This window comes from Lithobates pipiens, unplaced genomic scaffold, assembly GCF_037356315.1.
Source record: "Lithobates pipiens isolate NorthernLeopardFrog02 unplaced genomic scaffold, aLitPip1_a1.2 Scaffold_13, whole genome shotgun sequence".
Lineage (NCBI taxonomy): Eukaryota > Metazoa > Chordata > Amphibia > Anura > Ranidae > Lithobates > Lithobates pipiens.
This window is the reverse complement of record NW_027507718.1, coordinates 481,131,940-481,157,178: the sequence shown is the minus strand read 5'-3', so window position 1 is coordinate 481,157,178 and position 25,239 is coordinate 481,131,940. Positions and strand designations below refer to the sequence as shown.

Below are 25,239 nucleotides of genomic sequence, written 5' to 3'. Positions count from 1 at the left end.
GTCTTTTTGTTTGTTGCCTGTTGTTGTCTGTTGCTAGCCCCTCTTTTGCGAATGTCCCATTCAATGTTTCCTGAATTGAATCCTACGCCCATCAAAGGATAATAGAAAAAAACAGGATTTTTGTGCTCACTGTAAAATTACTTCCTCTGAGCCAATTGAGGGGCACAGGTTCCCTTCTTCTTGGGGGTAATTTTTGATACTATTTGCTATAACTGAGACATGCATGGTAAGGGACTGGGGTTATAGCCCCCTAGGGCTCAGTCCTTTTGGGTCCATCCTCCTGTAGATGGCAGTATAGCCCATGGTTCCTGAATAGAATATCATTCCATGGCTTTACAGTGGCTTTACAGTGAGTACAATAATTCTGTTATTTCCTTTAAAATAAAAAAAAACAAATGTAAATTACATAATAATCTGCATACACTTTATTTTTTTCACAAACAATTTTATTTTTATATTACGAAAAAGTGAATTATCTTATATTATTCCAGGGTAACACAAGAAAGTTTCCATGCCTGAGTTGAGGGGACACTTTTAAACATTTTACATTGACCGGAATGGTTATGAGGGGATTCAATTAAATTGAACCAGTCATCCATTTAAAAAGTTAAGGTCCTCCCTAAGCCCCTCCCATGGAGGTTTGTCTCATTTATCTTTGCCTTGTCTAGCGAGACCATCCATGTGGCCAGTAAGGGCACTCATTAGACAAGTGAACGTGGCAAACACATAGTAACAAAGTAAAACCAGAATTTAGGCAGGGGGGAGAGCTGTGTATCAAAGAAGAGGCTCCTCTATCTGACAAATGTAAAAATAGGCATTCATTCCTGGCTGAATTGTTATACAACTTTCTTGGCGATGAGGAAATCTTTTAGGCGTTTGATCTGCCAGATGCCAACAGAGGTGAGGATGATGGTTTGCACAATAGCCCACCATAAAACATTGCTGTTCATGTCTTCACTCGTCTGTCTGTAATATTCTTCTCGCTCCTGAAAAGGGAACAAGTAATACTATAAGCAGAAAACAACTTTGCAGACTTTGTTATAAACAGTAGCGGGGCAGGCTGGTCCAGTGCCCAGGGCATGGATGGATAACTGCACTTAGTCTCCCACTACTAATGCATGGTGTAAAATGGGTGTACTGCCCTGCATTGATTCTCTGCACCCTTTGCCCCGGCTGGCATGGAGTGTGCACTACACATGCATAGCCAATTGCTTGCCTCCTACAAATTAGAAGGTAGTTTCTGAAAGTGCAGTTTTTTTTTTTCATGGGCATGTCCGAGCATAGTGTGAAGGCATAGCTGCCAGAGCTGCCTTGTGGTACCTAGCCACTGATCTGAAGATTGGACACATTAGGGGGGCACCCCACCTACAGCTGGGCCCTGTGCATCTTCCCTTCCCCTCCTGCCCACCCCTTGTCCTGGCCCTGGTCACAAACAACATTTATTTGGCGGCAGTTATTTAGCTGTACATTAATTCAGTACCAGCCTGTGTACTTTACTTCTGACGGCCAATCTGAAACCAGAGAATGGTACTGAGTACCCAAGCAGGCATTTTCATTTTTTTTTATTATAGATGTTTATATAGTGCCAACATATTTCACAGTCCTTTACACACTGTACATTCACAGCAGGAAACCCACTAAAGCACAGGGAGAACATGCAGGAACATGACCAGGATTTGAACCGATAAAGAAGGGCTAACCACCAAGCCACTCTACAGACCACAGGAAATCTCTCCAAATGAATGAATGCATTTCTGTGGTGTCCAGAACTACTTCAATCAACAATTTTTTCAACAAAAACTTATATTTTTGAAGTCTAAACCCCTTCTCAAGTTGGCAATGGACCTAGGGACATCTTATTCGGAGCAGCAATGGCTGAGGGCCTTCAAATCGATATATACAGTAGGGATGAGCCGAACCGCCCCCCCCCCCCCCCCCCCCCCCGGTTTGGATCGCATCGCACCAGAACCTGCGAATAGACCTAAAATTCACGTGAAGTTTAGAACCCTATTAAAGTCTATGGGACTCCAACGTTCAAAATCAAAAGTGCTAATTTTAAAGGATAATAATGCAAGTCATTGTCCTAAAAAGGGTTTGGGGACCCGGCTCCTGCCCCAGGGGACATGGGTCAATGCAAAAAAACATTTAAAAATGGCAGTTTTTTTCGGGAGCAGTGATTTTAATAATACTTAAAGTGAAACAATAAAAGTGTAATATTCCTTTAAATTTTGTACCTGGGGGGTGTGTATAGTATGCCTGTAAAGGGCGCATGTTTCCCATGCTTAGAACTGTCCCTGCACAAAGTATAATTTCTGCAGGAAAAAAGTAATTTAAAAGCACTCGCGGCTATAATGAATTGTTGGCTCACCGTAATACAGAGAACAGTCTTTGAAAGTCATTGATAAACAAAAAATGTGTGGGGGTCCCCCAAATTCAATTACCAGGCCCTTCAGGTCTGGTATGGATATTAAGGGGAACCCCGCATCAAATTGAAAAAAAAAATTATGTGGGGTTCCCCCCCAAATATCCATACCAGAAGGGTCTGGTATGGATTTTAAGGGGAACTCCATGCCAAATTTTAGAAAAAAATGGCGTGGAGTTCCCCCCAAAATGCATTCCAGACCCTTTATCCGAGCATGCAACCTGGCAGGCCGTAGGAAAAGAGGGGGGGGACGAGAGAGTGCCCCCCCTCCTGAACCGTAGCAGGCCACATGCCCTCAACATTGGGAGGATGCTTTGGCGGTCTGTGACCCCTCAAAGCACCATGTCCCCACAACCCTGGCCGGTGGTTGTGGGGGTCTGTGGGCGGGGGGCTTATCAGAATCTGGAAGCCCCCTTTAACAAGGGGACCCCCAGATCCCTGTTTGAAATGGTAAGGGGGTACATTGTACCCCTACCATTTAACAAAGAAAGTGTAAAAAATTGTTAAAAAACACACAGACACCGTTGGGATAAGTCCTTTATTAAAAATAAAAAATATAAAAAAAAGATTCCAGTGGTGTTAATCCACTCTTGGTATCCTGCGATGGGTGATCTCTTCTCCAGGATCCAGCAATGGGTGATCTGTTCTCCGGGGTCCAGCGATGGGTGATTTCTCCCGATGATGTCCTACCCAGGTCCCCAAACACTTTTTATGACAATAACTTGCATATTAGCCTCTAAAATGAGCAATTTAGATTTCTCCCATAGACTTTTAAAGGGTGTTCCGCAGCTTTTCGAATTTGCCGCAAACACCCCAAATTATTTGTCATTGGTCCCCAAAAAGTGTCAAAAGTGTCAGTTAGGTGTCTGATTTGTCTGCCGCAATATCGCAGTCCCGCTATAAGTCACTGATTGTCACTCATACTAGTAAAAAATGAATTATTAAAAAAATAAAATAAAAATATCCCATAAACACTGTAATTTTTACGCAAACCAATCAATTTACACGTATTGGGATTTTTTTTACCAAAAATATGTAATGGAATACATAATGGCCTAAATTGATAAAGACATTTTTTTTTTTATTACTTATTTTATTGGAAATGTTTTATAGCAGAGAGTAAAAAATATTGGGGTTTTTTTTCAAAATTGTTGGTCTTTTTTTTGTATATAGCGCAAAAAATAAATACCGCAGTGGTGATCAAATACCACCAAAAGAAAGCTCTATTTGTGGGGAAAAAAAGGACATACATTTTATTTGGGTACAGAGTCGCACAACCGCGAAATTGTCAGTTAAAGCGACGCAGTGCCGTATCGCAAAAAATGGCCTGGTCATGAAGGGGGTAATCCTTCCAGAGCTGAAGTGGTTAAACAATTGTAAACACTTATATTTGAAGTGAAAAGCCATTACAGAAATTTCATGTATAAACATACCCGCTGATATTCCTGTTCTTTCATGATATGGTTCATTTCCCCTTGAAGATTTTCTAACATGTTGGAAACTTCCTTCACTTTGTCCTTTGGATCCACAGCTGAGAAATCAAGAGGGTGTTCACCAACCTGAATGTCCAAGTGTATGCGCTGAAAAGTATAATGATGGCGCTGTCATTACTGCCATAGTTTTATTTTAAAGTGGTTGTAAAGGTAGAAGGTTTTAATGCATTCTCGGCTAAGTTAACAAAACCTTCTATGTGCAGCCCTCCCCCACAAGCGGAAAAAAAAGCACAAAAAAGGAAATCAATCAAGCCAACACATCTAATGATTGGTAAGCTGCAATATAATCACTATATGGTATTGGGTTTATTACCACTTTAACCTCTTAGCTCTGTGCCAGAGCGTGTCCATGCCTCCCAATGGTCCCTGATTTCGAGGGATTGTCCCTGATTTTGAGTAATGTCCCTCTGTCCCCCTCATTTGTCCCTCATTTTGGTCTAATCCATATAGTTGTAAATAAAATTCACTTTTTATCTTTCAAAAAGTGTTTCCCAGTGCTAAACCTTTTATCCAAATTCTAAATTGCTGTATTTGTACATTTTAAAAAACAATATAAACGAATAAGAGTGGTTTTATGCCTGGTGGGTGTCCCTCATACCCATCTCAAAATGTTGGGGGAGGTATGTGTACCTAGTACGTGATCTGGCACTTCGGAGTCTGGGGCGTGCTGGAGACCTGCTCCCGCTGTCATTGGACACAGAGTGAGCCAATCAACGGGAGCCAATCAGCGGGTCTGGCAGATGTGAGGTCCTCCGGGACCCGCCGATCGTTCCGGAGAAAGGCAGCCGTTCTGCCTATGTAAAAATGGCATGTTGATAGTATCATTCAGTGCTGGATTTGCAAATAGGCAGAGTAGGCACTGACCTATGGGCCCCGCGCCGTTTAAGGGCCCCGCGACAACAGAGCAAAATACTTCTTTGATTTGATCTTGAAAGAAAATTACAATGGAGCTTTCTTATATTGCTTACAAAAGATAGAAAAAAGTGAATCAACTAAAACTTTCAATTAAAGACTCCATAGAGAAAATCCTGTATTCATGTAATGTACCCAATAACAGCATAAAGTACATAAACCATAGACATCAGGTTCACATTGAAGTTTGTCTCTTAAAAGCTCAATTTGGTGCAACCTACATATGTGTAATGTACAGTAGTGAATGATGGTCATCTCCATCCAGCGGCGACGTGTACACTACTTTGTTTAATGTTATCCCACTAGAGCGTACGTACAGGAAACCTTGAGAAACCTGCAGGGAGGGCTCTAGGGTTTCCACTGCCTAGGGGCCTCCGCAGAGTGTAATCTGGCACTGTTATCATCCCATGGTGCCTTGGCAGGTTGAGTGGGCTGGAGTTCTGAAGGACTACCAGAGTAGACTCTTCATAAGCCGGGCCTATGAAGTGGCTGGGAAAGCTTCAGGAGAGAACTTGTCCGAGGAAACTCAGTGGGATACTGTGAGTTAAGTTGTTGCTACAAGAGACAGCTGTTGCTATAGAATACAGATCAATGGGTTCAGCTTAAAGGCACTTTTTCTGTATTGCTGTCTGCCTTGTTCTGCATTTTTGGCCTGCTAAATTGCCATTGCATTTGCCTAGGGGTGTCCTGAGCCCTACCCCTCTCTCACACATTTTCCTGTTAAGAGAAATAAACTTTTCTTTGTTCATTTTTAAAAGTGACTGGGGCCCATCTTTCCACCTTGCTTTACACCCACCATGCCTAGGAACCTTCACCCTGAGGAGGAATGTCAGCTCTCCCGGTCTCTGGGGGTCACCACCAGGCCTCTGGATGTCGGGGAGAGCGCTGCACTTATTTGGACAAGCTGAAGTTAGAAACTGATTGGTTTGTATGTAGAGCTGCACCAGATTTTACACTCTCCAGTTTTAGTAAATAAACTCCAATGCATGTGAGGGGATTTGAATCAGCTGGGATTGTCTTAACAACATGGCATGATGGGATGTTGCCATTTCTGGGAGTTTTTCAGCCAGGCTTCAGGGGGTACAGTATATGCAAATTAATGAGGAGTTCCACCCCCCACCCGAAAAAAAAAACTGTAAAAGTCAGCAGCTACAAATACTGTATTAGGGTACTTAACTGTGCAGGCATCCAGCAGTGTCTTTACCCAAGCGGATTCTGTCCAGGCATCCAGCAGTGTCTTCACCCAAGCCGATTCTATCCAGGCATCCAGCAGTGACTTCACCCAAGCCGATTCTATCCAGGCATCCAGCAGTGACTTCACCCAAGCCGATTCTGTCCAGGCATCCAGTGGTTTCTTCACCCAAGCCGATTCTTTCCAGGCATCCAGCAGTGTCTTCACCCAACCCGATTCTATCCAGGCATCCAGCAGTGTCTTCACCAAAGCCAATTCTATCCAGGCATCCAGCAGTGTCTTCACCCAAGCCGATTCTATCCAGGCATCCAGTGGTGTCTTCACCCAAGCTGATTCTGTCCAGGCATCCAGTGGTGTCTTCACCCAAGCCGATTCTGTCCAGGCATCCAGTGGTGTCTTCACCCAAGCTGATTCTGTCCAGGCATCCAGCAGTGTCTTCACCCAAGCCGATTCTATCCAGGCATCCAGCGGTGTCTTCACCCAAGCCGATTCTGTCCAGGCATCCAGTGGTGTCTTCACCCAAACCGATTCTCTCCAGGCATCCAGCAGTGTCTTCACCCAAGCCGATTCTATCCAGGCATCCAGTGGTGTCTTCACCCAAGCCGATTCTGTCCAGGCATTTAGTGGTGTCTTCACCCAAGCCGTTTCTGTCCAGGCATCCAGTGGTGTCTTCACCCAAGCCGATTCTGTCCAGGCATCCAGTGGTGTCTTCACCCAAGCCGATTCTGTCCAGGCATCCAGCAGTGTTTTCACCCAAACCGATTCTCTCCAGGCATCCAGCAGTGTCTTCACCCAAGCCGATTCTATCCAGGCATCCAGTGGTGTCTTCACCCAAGCCGATTCTGTCCAGGCATCCAGTGGTGTCTTCACCCAAGCCGATTCTGTCCAGGCATCCAGTGGTGTCTTCACCCAAGCCGATTCTACCCAGGCATCCAGCAGTGTCTTCACCCAAGCTGTTTCCTGAATCAGCTCTCGGGTGCTGCCACCACCATCTTGGCTAAGGGAAACCGACCTTGCGCCATGTTCCCTACTGCACATGTGCGAATCACTCTGCGCTTTCTCAATGGGCTGGCTGTGGAGGGGGGGGGGGGCAAACTTCTGGCTCACTTTGCCATGGCGAAGTAGGAGCAGGTACCTATCAAAACCAGTTCTCCCCTCCCCCCAAAAAGGTGCCAAATGTGGCGGTGGAAGGGGGGAGGAGGCAGACAAGTTGAGCTTCCCCTTTTGTGTGGAGCTCTGCTTTAAAGACAAACAAACTGGGCCCACATGGTTTTAGTCATAGGGCCCACTGTTATTTCAACCTTAGCAAAAGAATCCCTGACAAGGATATCAGAGCTCAGAGCTACTGTTACAGGGGAGAGAGACAACGCACATGTGGGGATGTGCTGGGAATGTCTTAGCAGTATCCTAGCAACAAGGCATAACGGGATGATGCCATCTACGGGAGTTTTACAGCCAGGCTTCAGGAGGTACAGTATATGCACAGATCAAAGACAAACAAACTGAGCCAACATTGTTTTAGTCATAGGGCCCACTGCTATATCAACCTCATCAAAAGAAGCCATGAAAAATATATCAGAGCTCAGAGCTACTGTGACAGGGGAGAGAGGCAATGCACGTGTGCTGGGAGTGTCTTAGCAAAATCCTTGGGACAAGGCAGGATGGGATGATGCCATCTCTGGGAGTTTTTTTAGCCAGGCTTTGGGAGGTACTTAATACCTAAAGCAAGGGTATTATTCTACTTTGGTCAGAGCTGCACAGTTTGTTTTTACCTAGAGGTGCCCCTTATCTGCATAGGCAGTTTTCCTGTAAAGATGAACTAACTAATAGACCAAATGGGAGAAACTAAGAAAAGTTCCATGTTAGGGTTAATATATGCAATATTGTACTGTTTTATTAAAAGTTGCTGTGGTTCCTTCTGGCCCCTGAGCCTGAACGATTATCCGCTGCTCCATCTGTGAAATCCTAACAAACTATAAAGACATCCAGAGTGACAGTCAGAAGAGTGAGGAGGTAGCGATGATCTGTATGGAATTTCCTCCAACTGTGATGAGTATGGCTCGGCTCTCTTCTACATCTCACTGGAGCAGAATAATGGAGCAGACACTGAACTGATTTCCAGCATGTCTCTGCAATATTAGCTCCATTCTACGCACAGGAAGCCTCAGCGCCTCCGCTCTCACGTATTTACACTAACTGGCTTTTGGGAAAATGGACTGTGAAATTGTCTAACTAGATTTGTTTGCTCCACCATCTCAGTTCCAGTGAAATCTCCATCTAAATATTTTATGTTTTGTATGGTGACTGATGGCACATATTTAGACGCTTGGGTATATTTAGTCTTAAAGTAGTTGTAAACCCCGTTTAAGTGACTTTTACCAATAGTTAAGCCTAGAATAAAGCTTACCTATAGGTAGTCGAAATATCTCCTAAACATGCGCGGTCTAGGACATATTTCACTTGTAGTGCGTCAATGTCATCATCGGCGCATGAGCTGTGAAAAAACGGACCATCGTGCCATTTCTTCACCCAGCGTGTGCCGTGACTGATGGCTTCCGTGCACATGTGCGGGAGTAACATCACGCCACTCCGGTCAGTCACAGAGCCAGAGTCCGCGGCCCCGGAAAGGAAGAGGGGCGAAGATAGACGCGGCCTGCACTGGGGACAGAGCTCGCTTGCTTTGAAGTTAAGTGTCATATAATGGTCTAGTATGCCATGCCTACTAGCCCATTATGCTTTTATTTGCAGGCCTTGCGGGGAGCAAAAGAGGAAGTAAATCCATTGGGGCTTACTTCTTCTTCAATGTTGTGTTTTCTGACATGTGATGGTTAGCGAATTGCCGCTTTGCATACCGGAGGCATCCAACAATGTATGATGGCCTTTTACAAATATCTGGTCAGCCATGAACACCTAGCATTAAAAAAAATGGTAAGTCTCATTTCTTTCTTCCCTATCTATTTTTTCTCCTACCTAAGATTACGTTTTCTTTTATCTTCTTTCTCGCTTCTACTTTTTCCCCCATTCTCTTTCTTTCCTCTTTCAATTTATATAGTTCTGGTAGCAGAACTTGTATTTTTATCATTATACCAATTGTACATAGTTCCAATATGTAGTATAAGATTTTAGATTCTATAATAAAAAAAATTTTATTATTATTATTTAAAAACTATACTCTTGACAATAATTAAGACCTTTTTTTTTTTTTTTTTTTTTAATCTGAGGTCATCTTATATTAACCTGGTCTAAGTTGGTTGTATCCCCTCTTATACAACGTATGACACAATCTTTTGAGTAATTAGATCCATGCTAAAATTGTTTTAGTTAAACTACTTTTAGTTTATGTTGGAACTGAAACTCAATATTATTACCATATATGTGATCTTTTCTTTTGCTGCCACCATATGTACTTATGTATACTAATTGTTAAAATTCAATAAACAAATTTGACAAGAAAAAAAAAAATGGTAAGTCATTAGTGCCAAGAGCAATAAATGTTTTGGGGCCCTGCAACAACAGATGCCTCCCCTGTCTATTTGACAATTTGTCACTGGCCACACATACAATGATTGAGCCACAGACACGTTGCTGTGAAGAGTCTATGGTAGTGCAGTGTATGCATTTTCTTTGCCACCCTAACACCTCATTCACACTTGTGCGACTTGTCATTAACATAACAAAAGAGAAAAAAAAAGATAGAGATTTAGAAAACCTTATTAATTCAAAATGATTGTTATCAATGCTTTACACATACCATGCATTGTAAGATACGTACCAATCTGTTTGCAGCAAAGGCAATAAGATTTGTAGAATTTGATTGCATGCAGATGGTATGTTCTCCAGGAGTATGGGATGTAAATGTAAACTTCCCATCCGGCCCATACAATTTAGACAGCAATAGCTATAAATATACCAACATAAATTATACAATGGTACAAAATACAGTACATTTAAAGTGTAAATTATATAAATACTCTTTTTTTTTTTATAAGTGATCACATTTTCACTTTTCACAGCAGCATAATTATCTTAGAGAGCTGGGAGAGGAGAAACAGCAGTATACTGAGCTTCCCAATGAATGGCTTTGCAGGGGAGGGGTGGGGGGATTGTCACAAGGCCAGAACGTGAGGAGAAATCTCAACCAACAAAGGCAATAAAAACATAAAATGTAAGACTAGAAGTTGTACATCAAATATTGCATAGAGAGTATGAAATAAAGCAACATTTAAAGCACACAATATTTCAAAAAGTATAAATATGTAAGACCAGGGCCAGGACAAGGGATGGGCAGGGGGGACAGCTGCCCTGGGCACTGTAGTATTATATGAGGTGAGGGGGGCACCTAGAGGAGATTGAGGGGGGGGATTTGTGTTGGGAGGAGGAATTTGGGGGGCAGCAGGGGGTAAGAGTTGTTCTAGGAGGGGAAATTTGGGTGTGTGTGCTACGATTGATGATTCAGAGGGATTTGTGTTGGGAGGAGGGTGGGAGAAGAGGATTTGTACTAGGGAAGTCGATTGGGGGGTTGTGCTAGAAGTGGTGAGATGGCAGAGGGAGAGAAGGAGAATTTTTTTGGGGGGGGGTGGGGATGGTTGTGCTAGTAGGGATGATTGGGGGGTGTTTATGCTAAGAGGGGAGATGGGGGAATATTTGTGCTAGGAAGGAGGAGGGAGGGAGAGAATGTGTACAATCTAGCACACTAAGCTAAAGAGTGCTACAATTACAGTGCCAGTATTCGTACCCCTTGAAATTTTCCACATTTTATCATGTTACAACCAAAAACATAAATGGATTTTATTGGGATTTTATAGACCAACACAAAGTGACACATAATTGTGAAGTGAAATGATAAATGGTTTTCAAAAATGTTTACAAGTAAACATGTGAAAAGTGTGGCGTGCATTTGTATGGCGCCCCCCTGAGTCAATACTTTGTAGAACCCCCTTTCACTGCAATTACAGCTGCAAGTCTTTTTGGGGATGTCTCTACCAGCTTTGCACAACTAGAGAGTGACATTTCTGCCCATTCTTCTTTTTAAAATAGCTCAATGGAGAGCGTCTGTGAACAGCAATTTTCAAGTCTTGCCACAGATTCTCAATTGGATTTAGGTCTGGACTTTGAACTGGCCATTCCAACTCACGAATATGCTTTGATCTAAATCATTAAATTGTAGCTCTGACTGTATGTTTAGGGTCGTTGTCCTGCTGGAAGACAAACCTCTGCCCCAGTCTCAAGTCTTTTGCAGACTCTAACAGGTTTTCTTTTAAGATTGCCCTGTATTTGGCTCCATTCATCTTCCCATCCACTCTGACCAGCTTCCCTGTCCCTGCTAAAGAAAAGCATCCCCACAACAGGATGCTGCCATCACCATGTTTCACAGTGGGGTTAGTGTGTTCAGGGTGATGTGCAGTGTTATGCCCTGTACACACGACCATTTTTTTCCGGCAGAATAAACTCTGAAGGTTTGTAATCTATCTCTCTTTGTAATCTATCAGAAAATAAATAGGCAGGGCTGATACCGCATGCTTAGCAATTCAAAATAGGTTTTTTTTAGGTCAGAAAAGATGGCAGCAAGCAGCAATATAATTCCTACCTTATTACTTTTCCCAGTTCCAATGGGTAAATTACTATTAGGTAATTTCAAACAGTGGCGGAATTATCAGGGTCGCACCAGTCACATTTGCGACTGGGCCCTTGAGTTTCGCCACTGTAGGGGGGCCCCGCCCGGGAGATAGTAATTTACACGGAGTCCTTCTCCACTCTGCCCATCCTTTCCGGCTGCTCCGCCCATCCTCCCCGCCCATCCTCTGCACCCATCCTCTGCTACCGCACTCACAGGGACAGTCCCCCGCTTCGCCCATCCTCTCCACCCATTCGCTCTGCCCGCACAGTCTCCGCCCATCTTCTCTGGCCACACCTTCACTCACACCAAGCAAGGAGGCGGAACCAAGTGATCTGCAAGTGAGTGGCACCCATTCCTTAATACTGCCACTGATCCCCCCTCCACACCACTGCTGCCACTGATACCCCCGACACCACCACTACTGCCACTGATAGCCCCCACACCACCACTACTGCCACTTATACCCCCCACACCACCACTACTGCCACTGATACCCCCAAACCACCACTACTGTCACTGATACCCCCCACACCACCACTACTGCCACTGATGCCCCCCACACCACCACTACTGCCACTGATGCCCCCCCACACCACCACTACTGCCACTGATATGCTCCACACCACCACTACTGCCACTGATACGCTCCACACCACCACTACTTCCACTGATACCCCCACACCACCGCTACTGCCACTGATCCTCCCACACCATTGCTGCCACTGATACCCCCACACCACCACTACTGCCTCTGATACCCCCCACACCACCACTACTACCACTGATACCCCCGGCACACCACTACTGCCACTGATACCCCTGGCACCACCACTACTGCCACTGATACCTCCCCTGCACCACCACTACTGCCACTGACACACCCCAGCACCACCACTACTGCCACTGATACCCCCAGCACCATCACTACTGCCACTGATACCCCCCGGCACCACCACTACTGCCACTGATTCCCCCCACACCACCTCAACCAGTGCTGCCACTGATCCACCCCACCATGACCATTACTGTCACTGATCCCATCCCGCAACGACCATCCTTGCCATTGATACCGTTCCCCTCCCCACCACTCATCCCACCCCACCCTCCCAACCACCACCCTCACCACGGATCCCATCCTCCCACCACAACTGCCACTCATCCCATTCCCATCCCCCTCCAACCATTACCCTTGCCACTGATCCCATTCCCACCACCACATCTGCCACTCATCCCATTCAACCCCCCCATCACTGATCCCACCCCCCAACCACAACCCTTGCCACTGATCCCATCCTCCCTCACTGCTACCACTCATCCCATCCCCCCACCACAACCTCTACTACTGATCCCATCCCCACCCAACCACCACTGCTGCCACTGATCCCATCCTCCCCACCGCTTCCATTCATCCCATCTCTCCCTCACCACTACCACTCATCCCATCCCCCACCACCGATGCCACTGATCCTATCCCTCCTCAACCACCAGTGCTGCCACTAATCCCATCCCCCACCACCACCGCTGGCACTCATCCCAGGGGAGTAACTACAGGGGTCACAATCGCAATAGCGCACATGTTGCCCCTGAACACCTGGATGGGGGGGGGGGGCATGGGGGCATTTAGAGGAACAAATCCCCTCAATTTTTCTCCTGCAGCCACTAAAAGTCTGCTTCTCCTCCTCTCCCTCTGATAGGCATTAAGTGACTGCAGGAGGAAAATGGAGGGGATTTGTTCCCCCTCCTAAACGGGTCCTGCTGCCCCCAGAATCAGTGGGAAGAGCCCTGGCTGGAAGTCAGGGGGGGGGTCTCCATGGTTTCTTGCACCGGGGCCCTGAAGGTTCTAGTTACGCCACTGATTTGAAACCAATAGTTACCTCTCCTATACTCAATAATGTTACATTCAGGAGCAATTTGGCAGTGGCCATGTACTGTAAAGAACAGTTAGCAACAGTGGCGGCCTGTCCATACGGGTCGCAGGGCCACTGGCCCCCTAATCCATGTGCCTGGCCCCTAATCTACATGCAGAGTGCCGGACGCATGGATTCCAACAGGGTTATTTTTTTTTTTGTTGAAGCACATGATTAGAGCCTGAGGCTCTAATTTCCTTAAAAAAATGGTGGGCTCAGGTTGCAGACCACTGCACCCTAAGCCCACCCAGTTGTGTGACAATAACGAATTAATATTCACTGTTGTCTTCCTGATTCTACTGCCGGCCAATCCGGAAGCAGGTCCTGAGACCCGATTGGCCAGGGAGTCTTAGGACTCCCTAGCTAATCGGGTCTCAGGACACATTTTCTGTTCAGCCGGGAAGAGAAGCCCAGCTCTTCCTTCCCCCTGTCTCCTAAGTTAAAGTCAGTCACCCGCAGGAGGGGTGGTGGTGGATCGCCGCCACGTTCTCGTACATCTAACGCCAGGTGTGGTGGGTAGGGGGGTGCTTGCGGCGATCGCCAACTTCCCATCCGCAGTCTGTCTCCCGCTGGGGGGAATGGTTGGTTGGTTGGTTGCGGCATTCGCTGCCTTCCCATCCCATCCACCGTCTGTCTCTCTGTCTACGTGGCGTTAGTTTTCCGTCCCCCCCTGAAATATTTAGCACCAGCCACCACAGTGTAACCTCTTTGGGTCTTTACCTTGGATTAAATATTTCCGACACATAGTGTGGAAGTCTTTAACAAGTCACATGAAATAAAAGAATCAGTGAAAAAGCAAAGTGAAAACTATTGTATATTATAGCACTTACCTCACTATTTGGAGCCTTGATAGTCACAACCATTCCAAGTCCAGGAGCAGATGGAAGGAAATCATGTTGGCTTAAGTCCCACTGTTGTATCTTATAACGACCTTATCAGGGAACAAAAACACAGTGTGATTTAGATGTGAAGTAGTAGAGATAAAGCTTGAAAGGAAAAGTAGACAAAACCTTCAGCTTTGCATAGTGCTTAGACCTGTGGCAGACTGGACAGGTTAGGATAGGGTCTTATGACATTGACACATGTAATGACCTTAATGACAGTCACCCTCCTCCTATAATCTAAGATTGGTAGTCAAAATGAGTCATTTTTTTTAAATAATTCAGTGTAAAATAGATGTACCTCTAATGCCTTGTACACACAGTCAGACACTCCGACGACAAAATCCGTCTGATTTTTTCAGACGGATTTTGGCCCAAACTTGTCTTGCATACACACAGTCGCACAAAGTTGTCGGAAAATCCGATCGTTCAGAACGCAGTGGCGTAGAATACGTACGATGGGACTATAAAGAGGGCAGTAGCCAATAGCTTTAATTTCTGAGCATGCGTGGCACTTTGTCCGTCGGAATTGTGTACACACGATCAGAATTTAAACAATCAGATTTTGTTGTCGGGAAAATTTTAGATACTGCTCTCAAACTTTGTGTGTCGGAAATTCCGACGGAAAAAGTCAGATGGAGCCCACACACGATCGGATTTTCCGACAACAAGATCCAATTGCACATTTTCCGTTGGAAAGTCCGACCGTGTGTACAGGGCAAGAGATATCAGTCTCTTGCCTGTCTCAGTATACAGTGCCTTGAGCTGTTCCACATTTTGTCTTGTTACAACCAAAAACGTGAATGTATTTTATTGGGATTTTATGTGATAGACCAACACAAAGTGGTACATAATTGTGGGAGGAAAATGATAAATGGTTTTAAATTTTTTTTACAAATAAATATCTGAAAAGTGTGGCGTGCATTTGTATTCAGCCCCCTTTTCTCTGATACCCTTAACTAAAATCTAGTGGAACCAATTGCCTTTAGAAGTCACCTAATTATTAAAAAGAGTCCACCTATGTGTAATTTACTCTCAGTATAAATACAGCTGTTCTGTGAAGCCCTCAGAGGTTTGTCAGCATCATGAAGGCCAAGGAACACACCAGACAGGTCAGGGATAAAGTTGTTGAGAAGATTAAAGCAGGGTTAGGTTATAAAAAAAATATCCCAAGCTTTCAACATATCACAAAGCACTGTTAAATCCATCATCCGAAAATGGAAAGAGTATGGCACAACTGCAAGCCTACCAAGACATGGCCGTCCACCTAAACTGATCTGCCGCGCAAGAAGAGCATTAATCAAAGAAGCAGACAAGATGCCCATGGTAACTCTGGTGGAGCTGCAGAGATCCACAACTCAGGTAGGAGAATCTGTTTCACAGGACAACTATTATTCGTTCACTCCACAAATCTTGCCGTTACAAGAGTAGCCAGAAGAAAGCCATTGTTGAAAGAAAGCCATAAGAAGTCCCATTTGCAGTTTGTGAGAAGTCGGGGGGACGCAGCAAACATGTGGAAGGTGCTCTGGTCAGATGAGACCAAAATGTAACTTTTTGGCCTAAAAGCAAAACACTATGTGTGGCGGAAAACTAACACTGCACATCACCCTGAACACACCATCCTCACTGTGAAAAATATTGGCGGCAGCATCATTTTATTTTTCTGTATGTTTTTCTTTAGCAGCGACAAGGAAGCTGATCAGAGTAGATGGGAAGATGGATGGAGCCAAATACAGGGCAATCTGGCAAAACCTTTTAGAGTCTGCAAAAGACTTGAGACTGGAGCAGAGGTTCACCTTCCAACAGGACAACGACCCTAAACATACAGCCAGAGCTACAATGAATGGTTTAGAGCAAAGCATATTCATGTGTTAGAATGGCCAAGTTCAGACTTAAACTAAACCCAATTGAGAATCTGTGGCAAGACTTGAAAATTGTTGGTTACAGACGCTCTCCATCCAATCTGATAGATCTTGAGCTATTTTACAAAGAAGAATGGGCAAAAATGTCGCTCGCTAGTTGTGCAAAGCTGGGAGAGACATCCCCAAAAAGACTTGCAGCTGTAATTGCAGTGAAAGGGGGTTCTACAAAGTATTGACTTAGGGGGGCTGAATTCAAATGCACGCCAAACTTTTCACATATTTATTTGTAAAAAAAAAAAGTGAAAAGCATTTACCATTTTCCTTCCACTTAAAAATTACTGGTATGTGCGCCTTTGTGTTGGCCTGTCACATAAAATCCCAATAAAATACATTAAAATTTTTGGTTGTAACATGACAAAGTGTGGAACATTTCAAGGGGTATGAATATTTTTCAAGGCACTGTAAACATAACCAAGGTGTGGGTGCAACCATTTTAAGTCAGTTTTTTAAATGTTAAAAAAAACTGTGTTTTTTCCTTTATTTAAGAGGACAAACTTGCATCATGATTCTAATTAGACAAAAGGTGAAGATTACATCTAGCAATGTTAGGTTTAATGAGGAGATTAAGCTGACCATACACTTAGCGAATTTTGGCCAGTTTCTGATGAACCAGTCAAAATTCACTTTGTGGGTGGTCCTGGTGCTGGCACCCTCATGTCCAACATTCTTCAAGTGTGTTTGCCCAGTATGAGTGTTTATGTTGAGGTTTTATGAAGGTGTTAGGGAGGGTTGTTGTGAGATTCATATTGGGATTACAAGGATGATTAGTGAAGGATGGAGGTCAGTAACCCGTCGATCGCGGGCAGGTGATGGGAAGATCGTGTCCCTTCCTTGCCAACCCCGACTACTCCTTCCACATATGCAGAGTAGCACAGGAAAGTAACAACTTAGTATGCTGCGCTGTTGACAAGCAGAATGAAGGGGAGCCTGGACAGAAGGAGCGACGGAGGTGGATTTTACTGGAACCGATAACCTGTACTCTCCCCTCCAGGAGCTGAAATAAAATTGAAAAAAACAATAAAAAAACAATAATAAAAATAAAGAAAACTACTGACACTGTCCACTGCCCTATTTATACCAACCTCTGCCCTACTGACACTGTCTACTGCTATACTGACAACATCCTCTGCCCTACTGACACTGTCCTCTGCCACACTGACAAAGTCCACTGCTCTACTGAGACCGTCCACTGCTCTACTGACTGACACCATCCACTGCCCCACTGACACCAATCCCTGCCCTACTAATAACATCTACCGCCCCACTGACACTGTCCGCTGCTCTGCTGAGAGCATCAACTGCTCTACTGACACCATCTACTGCCCTACTGACACTACACTGCCCTACTGACACTGTCCACTGCACTACCCCAGTGATCTTTGATCTCTTTCATGTTGTTCAGGCGTAACAATTGGTGTTTAGGTTGCAAGGAGGGTCCATAAGCAGAATGAGAAGAGTCCCTCATAATATTGAGGAGCATCTTCCTACACCTGCTGTTGTAAATATTCCTGATGGTGGGCAACTGGGCATATTGCTGCCAATAATCCTCTGTGCAGTCTTTACCACCTGCTGCAGTGTCTGTTTATTCACAGCAGAGAAATTAACATACCAAGCAGTAATGCAAAAAGTTAGAATATTCTCAACCTTAAAACTAGAAAAGGACATGAGGATTAAAGTACCAATGCCAATGCACATCAATCCTCTCAATAAGTTGATAGGCCTTCTATGCTGGCTGTAATTGATTGCCATGCGGGGGAGAGGGGAGATTTGTATTGGGAGGGGGAAATTGGAGGGTGGCAGAGGATAAGAATTGTTCTAGGAGAGGTGCTAGGAATGGTGATTTGGAGTGATATGTGTTGGGAGGGGGAAGAGGATTTATGCTTGGATGAAGGTTTGGGGGGTTTGTGCTAGAAGAGGTGATATGGTAGAGGGGGAGGGATTTTTTTGGGGAGGGGGGATTTGTGCTAGTAGGGATGATTTGTGCTAGGAGCTGAAATTTGGGGGGGGGGGGGAGGATTTGTCCTAGGAGGTGAAATGGGAGTGGAGGGAGAGGATTTGTGCTTGGAGGGGAAATTTGAGGGGTAGAGGATTTGCATTAGGAGGAGTGATTTTTTTTTGGGGGGGGGGGATTTGAGCTAGGAGGATTTGGTGAGAGAGGATTTGAGCTCGGAGGTGGATGGGGGGGGGGGGGTTGTGCTGGCAGTGGGGATTTCAGCGGGGGGGGGGCAGGTTTGTACTGGGAGGAGGGGGGATTAATGCTTAGAGGGTAAGCATGCAGATTTTTTTGGAGGGGATTTTTGGGAGTGGGGGGGGGGCAAAGTTTGGTAGGTTTGCCCTGGGCTTTAGATTGCCTTGTCAATCAGACTTAACTGAGCAATGGTATGTCAACTGTGTGCACAGTAAAAGGACTCTAGAGGCATCCCTGGGGGAACTACTATTGAGGATGAAGGAGGAGGATGAAATATTGTGGATTTCAACAGACTGAGACCCTTTTTTAAAGCACTATATAGAATATATCTTGCATTTTTGCAGTCGCCATCAAGCAAAATATATTAAACCCAATTCGTTTTTAAAATCAAGTAAGTTTGTAAATAAAATTGATATGCTTTCATTGTAAAATGTACTTAGTATTAGTATGCCAAGGAACAATATCTTACATTTGCCAAGGGTCAATGAACAGAAATACAGATGACATCATCAGCATATTGTATAATGTTTTCTGTCTGATATATGCAATTGTTCAGTGTGTACAGTATTCATGATGGAAATAAAGTTATTCTGCAGCCTTGGGATCATACAGAACATTGAGCCAGAGAACACTTTGGAGTCATATTGTTCCTTTATCAAATAACAGTGTTTTGTTGAGTACTGAAATGCGTCCTGACACTGATCTCTCTTTAAATGTGAGAGATGTACCGTATATAGATTTTACTTCAATAATATTTCCATATCTACAGATGTAATGATGTGAGGCTATATTGTCTCTCCATAACAATTATTTATTATCCTTGTCTCATTCTTTTCATAAAAATGAATGTTGACTCAATATGACATGAACTCCAGTTTGCACTGACTTTCTTTTTCAAGATTTATTGAATCAGCCCCATTAAAGTCAAGCTCTGCCCAAAGGATTTTTTGTAAACCATCTCCTGATTTTTTTTCTAGATGCCAAGGTTCTCTTTTTATTCCCATGAGATTATGACAGGGGTTGCAAAGGTCTTCACCCTTCTGGAGTTGTGATCCAAGACTGTACCCTTTGTCATCTCCTTCCAGGCATAGGGCGCTCTATTGGATCATGTATCAGGCACAGGGCCGTCTTTAATTTTGATTGGGCCCTGGGCAAACATTTTCTTGGGCCCCCCCACCCCCCTCCATTCTGAGACATACAAAAAATAGCAGGTAGACTCAAAATCAGTTTACTGCAGCAGATCACGCAGTGATTGCAATTGTTTGCCAGAGATTACAGACTATCCTTACTGCTCGCTGGCTGGTTGCTAGAGGTTGCAACACATAATTTCTGCTTGCCGATTGGTTGCTAAAGGTTAATGCACATCATTACCACTTACTGATTGGCTGCTAGAGATTAAAGCAGATCACTACTGTTCGCTGATTGGTTGCTACAGGTTAATGCACATCATTACCTCTCACTGAGCAGTGGAGCAATCCTAAATAATTGAGCAAGTAAAGGGGCACAATAATACACATACTACAGGAGAGGTTCAGAGACTGTGGACATACTGCAGGAGACAATCAGAGACTGCGGACATACTGCAGGAGACAATCAGCGACTGCGGACATACTACAGGAGACAATCAGAGACTGCGGACATACGGCAGGAGACAATCAGAGACTGTGGACATACTGCAGGAGACAATCAGAGACTGGCGACATACTGCAGGAGACAATCAGAGACTGGCGACATACTGCAGGAGACAATCAGAGACTGGCGACATACTGCAGGAGACAATCAGAGACTGGTGACATACTGCAGGAGACAATCAGAGACTGCGAACATACTGCAGGAGACAATCAGAGACTGCGAACATACTGCAGGAGACAGAGATTGCTAACATACTGCAGGAGACAGAGACTGCAGACATACTGCAGGAGACAATCAGAGACTGCGGACATACTGCAGGAGACAATCAGAGACTGCGGACATACTGCAGGAGACAATGAGAGACTGCGGACATACGGCAGGAGACAATCAGAGACTGCGGACATACTGCAGGAGACAATCAGAGACTGGCGACATACTGCAGGAGAAAATCAGAGACTGGCGACATACTGCAGGAGACAATCAGAGACTGGCGACATACTGCAGGAGACAATCAGAGACTGCGGACATACTGCAGGAGACAATGAGAGACTGCGGACATACTACAGGAGACAATCAGAGACTGCGGACATACGGCAGGAGACAATCAGAGACTGCGGACATACTACAGGAGAAAATCAGAGACTGCGGACATACTGCAGGAGACAATCAGAGACTGCGGACATACTGCAGGAGACAATCAGAGACTGCGGACATACTGCAGGAGACAATCAGAGACTGCGGACATACTACAGGAGACAATCAGAGACTGCGGACATACGGCAGGAGACAATCAGAGACTGGCGACATACTGCAGGAGACAATCAGAGACTGGCGACATACTGCAGGAGACAATCAGAGACTGTGAACATACTGCAGGAGACAATCAGAGACTGCGAATATACTGCAGGAGACAGAGACTGCGGACATACTGCAGGAGACAGAGACTGCAGACATACTGCAGGAGACAATCAGAGACTGCGGACATACTGCAGGAGACAATCAGAGACTGCGGACATACTGCAGGAGACAATCAGAGACTGCGGACATACTGCAGGAGACAATCAGAGACTGCGGACATACGGCAGGAGACAATCAGAGACTGCGGACATACTACAGGAGACAATCAGAGACTGCAGACATACTGCAGGAGACAATCAGAGACTGCGGACATACTGCAGGAGACAATCAGAGACTGCGGACATACGGCAGGAGACAATCAGAGACTGGCGACATACTGCAGGAGACAGAGACTGGGGGCATACTACAGGAGACAATCAGAGACTGCGAACATACTGCAGGAGACAATCAGAGACTGCAAACATACTGTAGGAGACAATCAAAGACTGCGGACATACTGCAGGAGACAATAAGAGACTGCGGACATACTGCAGGAGACAATAAGAGACTGGGGACATACTGCAGGAGACAATAAGAGACTGCGAACATACTGCAGGAGACAATCAGAGACTGCGGACATACTGCAGGAGACAATCAAAGACTGCGGACATACTGCAGGAGACAATCAGAGACTGCGGACATGCTACAGGTGATGGTCAGAGAACTTTCAGCAACCACAGCTTGACAGTTGAATAACACAGCTCAGGGTTTAAGCAGTCAGGCATTTTATGGGTGCAAGGACATACCTGAACAGCCAAACTCGCTACATACATTTAGAGGAATGTGGGCGGGGCTTCCATTCTCTGATCTCACTACAACACCCGGGAGCTCCACTGATGCTTTGTAGGGGGGCCCCGTTACCCGTGAATTGGGGCCCCAATGAAGGTTTTGCAGAGTGCACAGAGGACACGGGAGGCTGTATTCCCGCGCTAGCCAGCTGAGAGGGGGCGGGGCCGGGAGCTCCACTGATGCTCTAACCCCGCCCCCGTGCAGCCTGTATGCTCGGAACAGAGCGGCTGTAGTGAGAGCCAGTGATCGGAGTGGGAGTGTCAGTGGAGCTCCCAGCCCCGCCCCTCTATACTGGCTGCGGAATACAGAGGTCCGGGGGCGGGGCCGGGAGCTCCACTGACGCTCCCACTCCGATCACTGGCTCTCACTACAGCCGCTCTGTTCCGAGCATACAGGCTGTACGGGGGAGGGGTCAGAGCATCAGTGGAGCTCCCAGCCCCGCCCCCTCTCAGCTGGCTAGCACGGGAATACAGCCTCCCGTCCCGTGTCCTCTGCACACTCTGCAAAACCTTCATTGGGGCCCTAATTCGTGGGTAGCAGTGCGGGCCCCCCTACAAACATTGGGCCCAGGGCAGGTGCCCTGTTTGCCCTGCGCTAAAGACGGCCCTGATCAGGCATTGATCAGCATGTAGTGGGATGGGCTATCGGCAGTGACAATGCTAATATCTCTTCTCCTCAGTGTGCATATGTTGTCACCCTTTTGAAGAAACTCTGGAGGATTGGAAGGCTACTAGGCAGTGGTGGCTGTTGCTCAAATTTCCCTTGGGGGGGAGGGGGGCAGCCTGCTGTCCCCCCCCAAGCCATCCATCTGACCACCACCAAACCCCCCTCCCATCACTCAATCGATCAACGCTACACCCCCCCCCCCCCCGTCGATCGCCATTTTGCACTCTTGCCCGTTGTCTGCCAGCCTCACACCTACCTTCATGTACATCTCTCTTCCTGCATCTCTCTCCCTGAGTCCCAATGGTCTCCTCCCGGGCAGTCAGGAGTCCTGGAATCCAGCCAATGGGGTCTTAGGACTCCCGGCCAATCGGGTCTCAGGATCAGCTTCCTGATTGGCCGGGAGACAGGAAGACATTAGCAAATATTAATTTGCTAATGCCACACAACTGGGTGAGCCCTCCCTTTTTGGAAGCTAATTAGAGCCTCAGGCTCTAATCATGTGCTTCTAAAAACAAACCAAACAAAACTGTTGAAATCCATGCATGTAGACTAGGAACTGAGAACATAGATTGGGGGGGGGGGCTTGCAACAAGGTAGTTTTGAAAGATTTGGTAAGTACACACTTATATACACTATATTACAAAAACATTCCTATAGACACGCTCCTAAACCTTGTGGACGGCCTTCCCAGAAGAGTTGAAGCTGTTATAGCTGCAAAGGGTGGGCCAACTCAATATTGAAACCTACGGACTGGTAGGGATGCCATTAAAGTTCATGTGCGTGTAAAGGCAGGCGTCACAATACTTTTGGTAATATAGTGTATATTGATTTTCTAGGATTTTTCAGTTTAGGGTATAGTTCAGGGGGTCAGCAACCAGTAGATTGCAGACAGGTGACTGGTAGCTCATGGTCTGGGCTTGCTGACCCACCATACCAGAGCATCAAACAGAGTGCAGTGCAGAAGGACTACCTGTAAAGTTGTAGTAGGGAGAAAGAGCTGAATAAGCCAATGCCTCCTCTGTAGTGCTGGCTCCTGTCCCAGGAGTAATACCAACTGCACTCCACCTCTTATCCTGGCTAGAGGTCTCCAGAGTGGTGCCAGAGATCTTCAGGTCAGTGTGAAGAATTACACTGGGCATAATAGTATAGGGCTGCTTTCACACTGATGTGCTGCGGTTTACCCACACCGCGGGTGCAGTGCAGTGTACCTGAAGCTTTCCTGTGGGTTTGCTGCAGTCATATACTTCAGTTATATCCTGTAAGTTTGGTGCACTTTCTGTATGCAGGAGTTTTTGGTGTGCTTTCAGAAAGTGAACCACACCTGCAGGATATAATAGAAGTCTATGGCAAAGCGCAGCTAACCCAGGAAAGTCACAGATGCACGGCATTCACGGTTCAGGTAAACTCAGCACATCAGTATGAAAGCAGCCTTATAAGGGGCTCAGAACTGTAAGGGATCATTTACATTTGCAGGTTGGGGGGTGGGAAATCCCCATAGTTAAGATGTGTTTTTACCACCTCTGCCCCAACCGCACCACCCTTTAGCTGCAGTGGCCAGGGTTGTGCACATGTCACAGCTGCAGCAGGAGTTATACGCTCTGTCATGGTTGGTGGGTGTAGCACCTGCCGACCATTCAAGTAAATGAGGCCACTCTGTGAGTGCCCTGTAACCAGCAGGCAATGTTGTGTTGCTTTCTCACCCCCTGCATTAACCTCTTGGACCCCCCAGAAGCATGCAGTTGAGGGGCGCTTGCATATTGGCCCCATTTACTTGAATAGGTCATGTTTGGCAGGCGGTAGCACCGTTCAAAAGCAACAGGGGGTTTAACAGTGGTGACTTGTAGTATATTTTTGGAGGGCGGCAAACAATGCACCCAAAAACACTCCCCCCCCCCCCCCCGGTTGGTCGGTTACCAACCCGCACTTACCTCATCTATGGCGCGGGCAACGCTTCCCTCCGGGCGATTGGAGGGGCTTCCCCTGCATCTCCTCCTTGGCATCACGGCGGCCACAACTCATCAAGCGCACCCATATAAATGTCAACCTAGACTAAGTAGAGATTTCCCCTGACTTTGGAGAAATTTCCTCTCATCTCCTGAGTGGTGCACAGAGTCACCATAGGGCCCCTTTGTGAATAAAATTTTCTATACCAACTACTGTCCAAGGAAAATATTGTATCAGTGAACATCTGGTGAGCCATGTGACAGGTCCAGGTATAGGTGACAGTGGCAGGGTCCTGGCAAACATCTGTTCTTCATTTAGTATAAATGGGCCCCTAAGTCTTGGAAGACCCTTGTGCAGCTGCTCAAACAGTATGTCCACCCTGCACTTCCAGTTGTTTCTCCAGGACAGAATAAACAAAAAGAAAAGAGCTATAACCCAAAAAGGACAGCAAAAGAAAAAAAGACGTTTTATTAATTCCCAACTCTATTCAAAAATACAAATAATAATAATATTTGTGCCTTTAGATATACTTTATGAACAAAGACAGTACTATATTCTTACCTGTAACCAGCATTTCAGCAGGGAGATCTTCTATGACACATTTCTCCTCTCTTTCTGCAGAATGATAGTACATAGCATTTGCCAATGTCCAGACATTGAAGATGATCACTAAACATGGTACATGTGCTGACATGTCTGTAGTCACAGCAAAGAGAAAGCACGCTAGAAGCACAGATGGAGGTCAGCGTTCACAAGGAGTGAGCAGCACACAACCGA

At 45.8% G+C, this 25,239-nt stretch overlaps 1 protein-coding gene across 1 annotated transcript; it reads right to left on the bottom strand.

The window, feature by feature from the left end:
- Window positions 1-410: 410 nt before the first annotated feature.
- LOC143975503 (transmembrane emp24 domain-containing protein 11-like) lies at window positions 411-25,239 on the bottom strand. The gene is made up of 5 exons (XM_077477951.1): window positions 25,024-25,239; window positions 14,374-14,474; window positions 9,792-9,917; window positions 3,856-4,002; window positions 411-986 (listed from the first exon to the last, which is right to left on the bottom strand). Exons 1-5 carry the CDS (start codon window positions 25,154-25,156, stop codon window positions 837-839), a joined length of 657 nt encoding a protein of 218 aa, XP_077334077.1. The 5' UTR covers window positions 25,157-25,239; the 3' UTR covers window positions 411-836.

Bases quoted from the DNA above. Each gene is read 5' to 3' on its own strand.
- LOC143975503 (XM_077477951.1), bottom strand. From the start codon at position 25,156: ATGTCAGCACATGTACCATGTTTAGTGATCATCTTCAATGTCTGGACA. The intron at 9,918-14,373 runs GTAAGTGCTATA...GTATATTTATAG, and splicing joins TCAAGGCTCCAAATAGTGAG to CTATTGCTGTCTAAATTGTA. The intron at 987-3,855 runs GTATGTTTATAC...TTCCCTTTTCAG, and splicing joins AAGAACAGGAATATCAGCGG to GAGCGAGAAGAATATTACAG.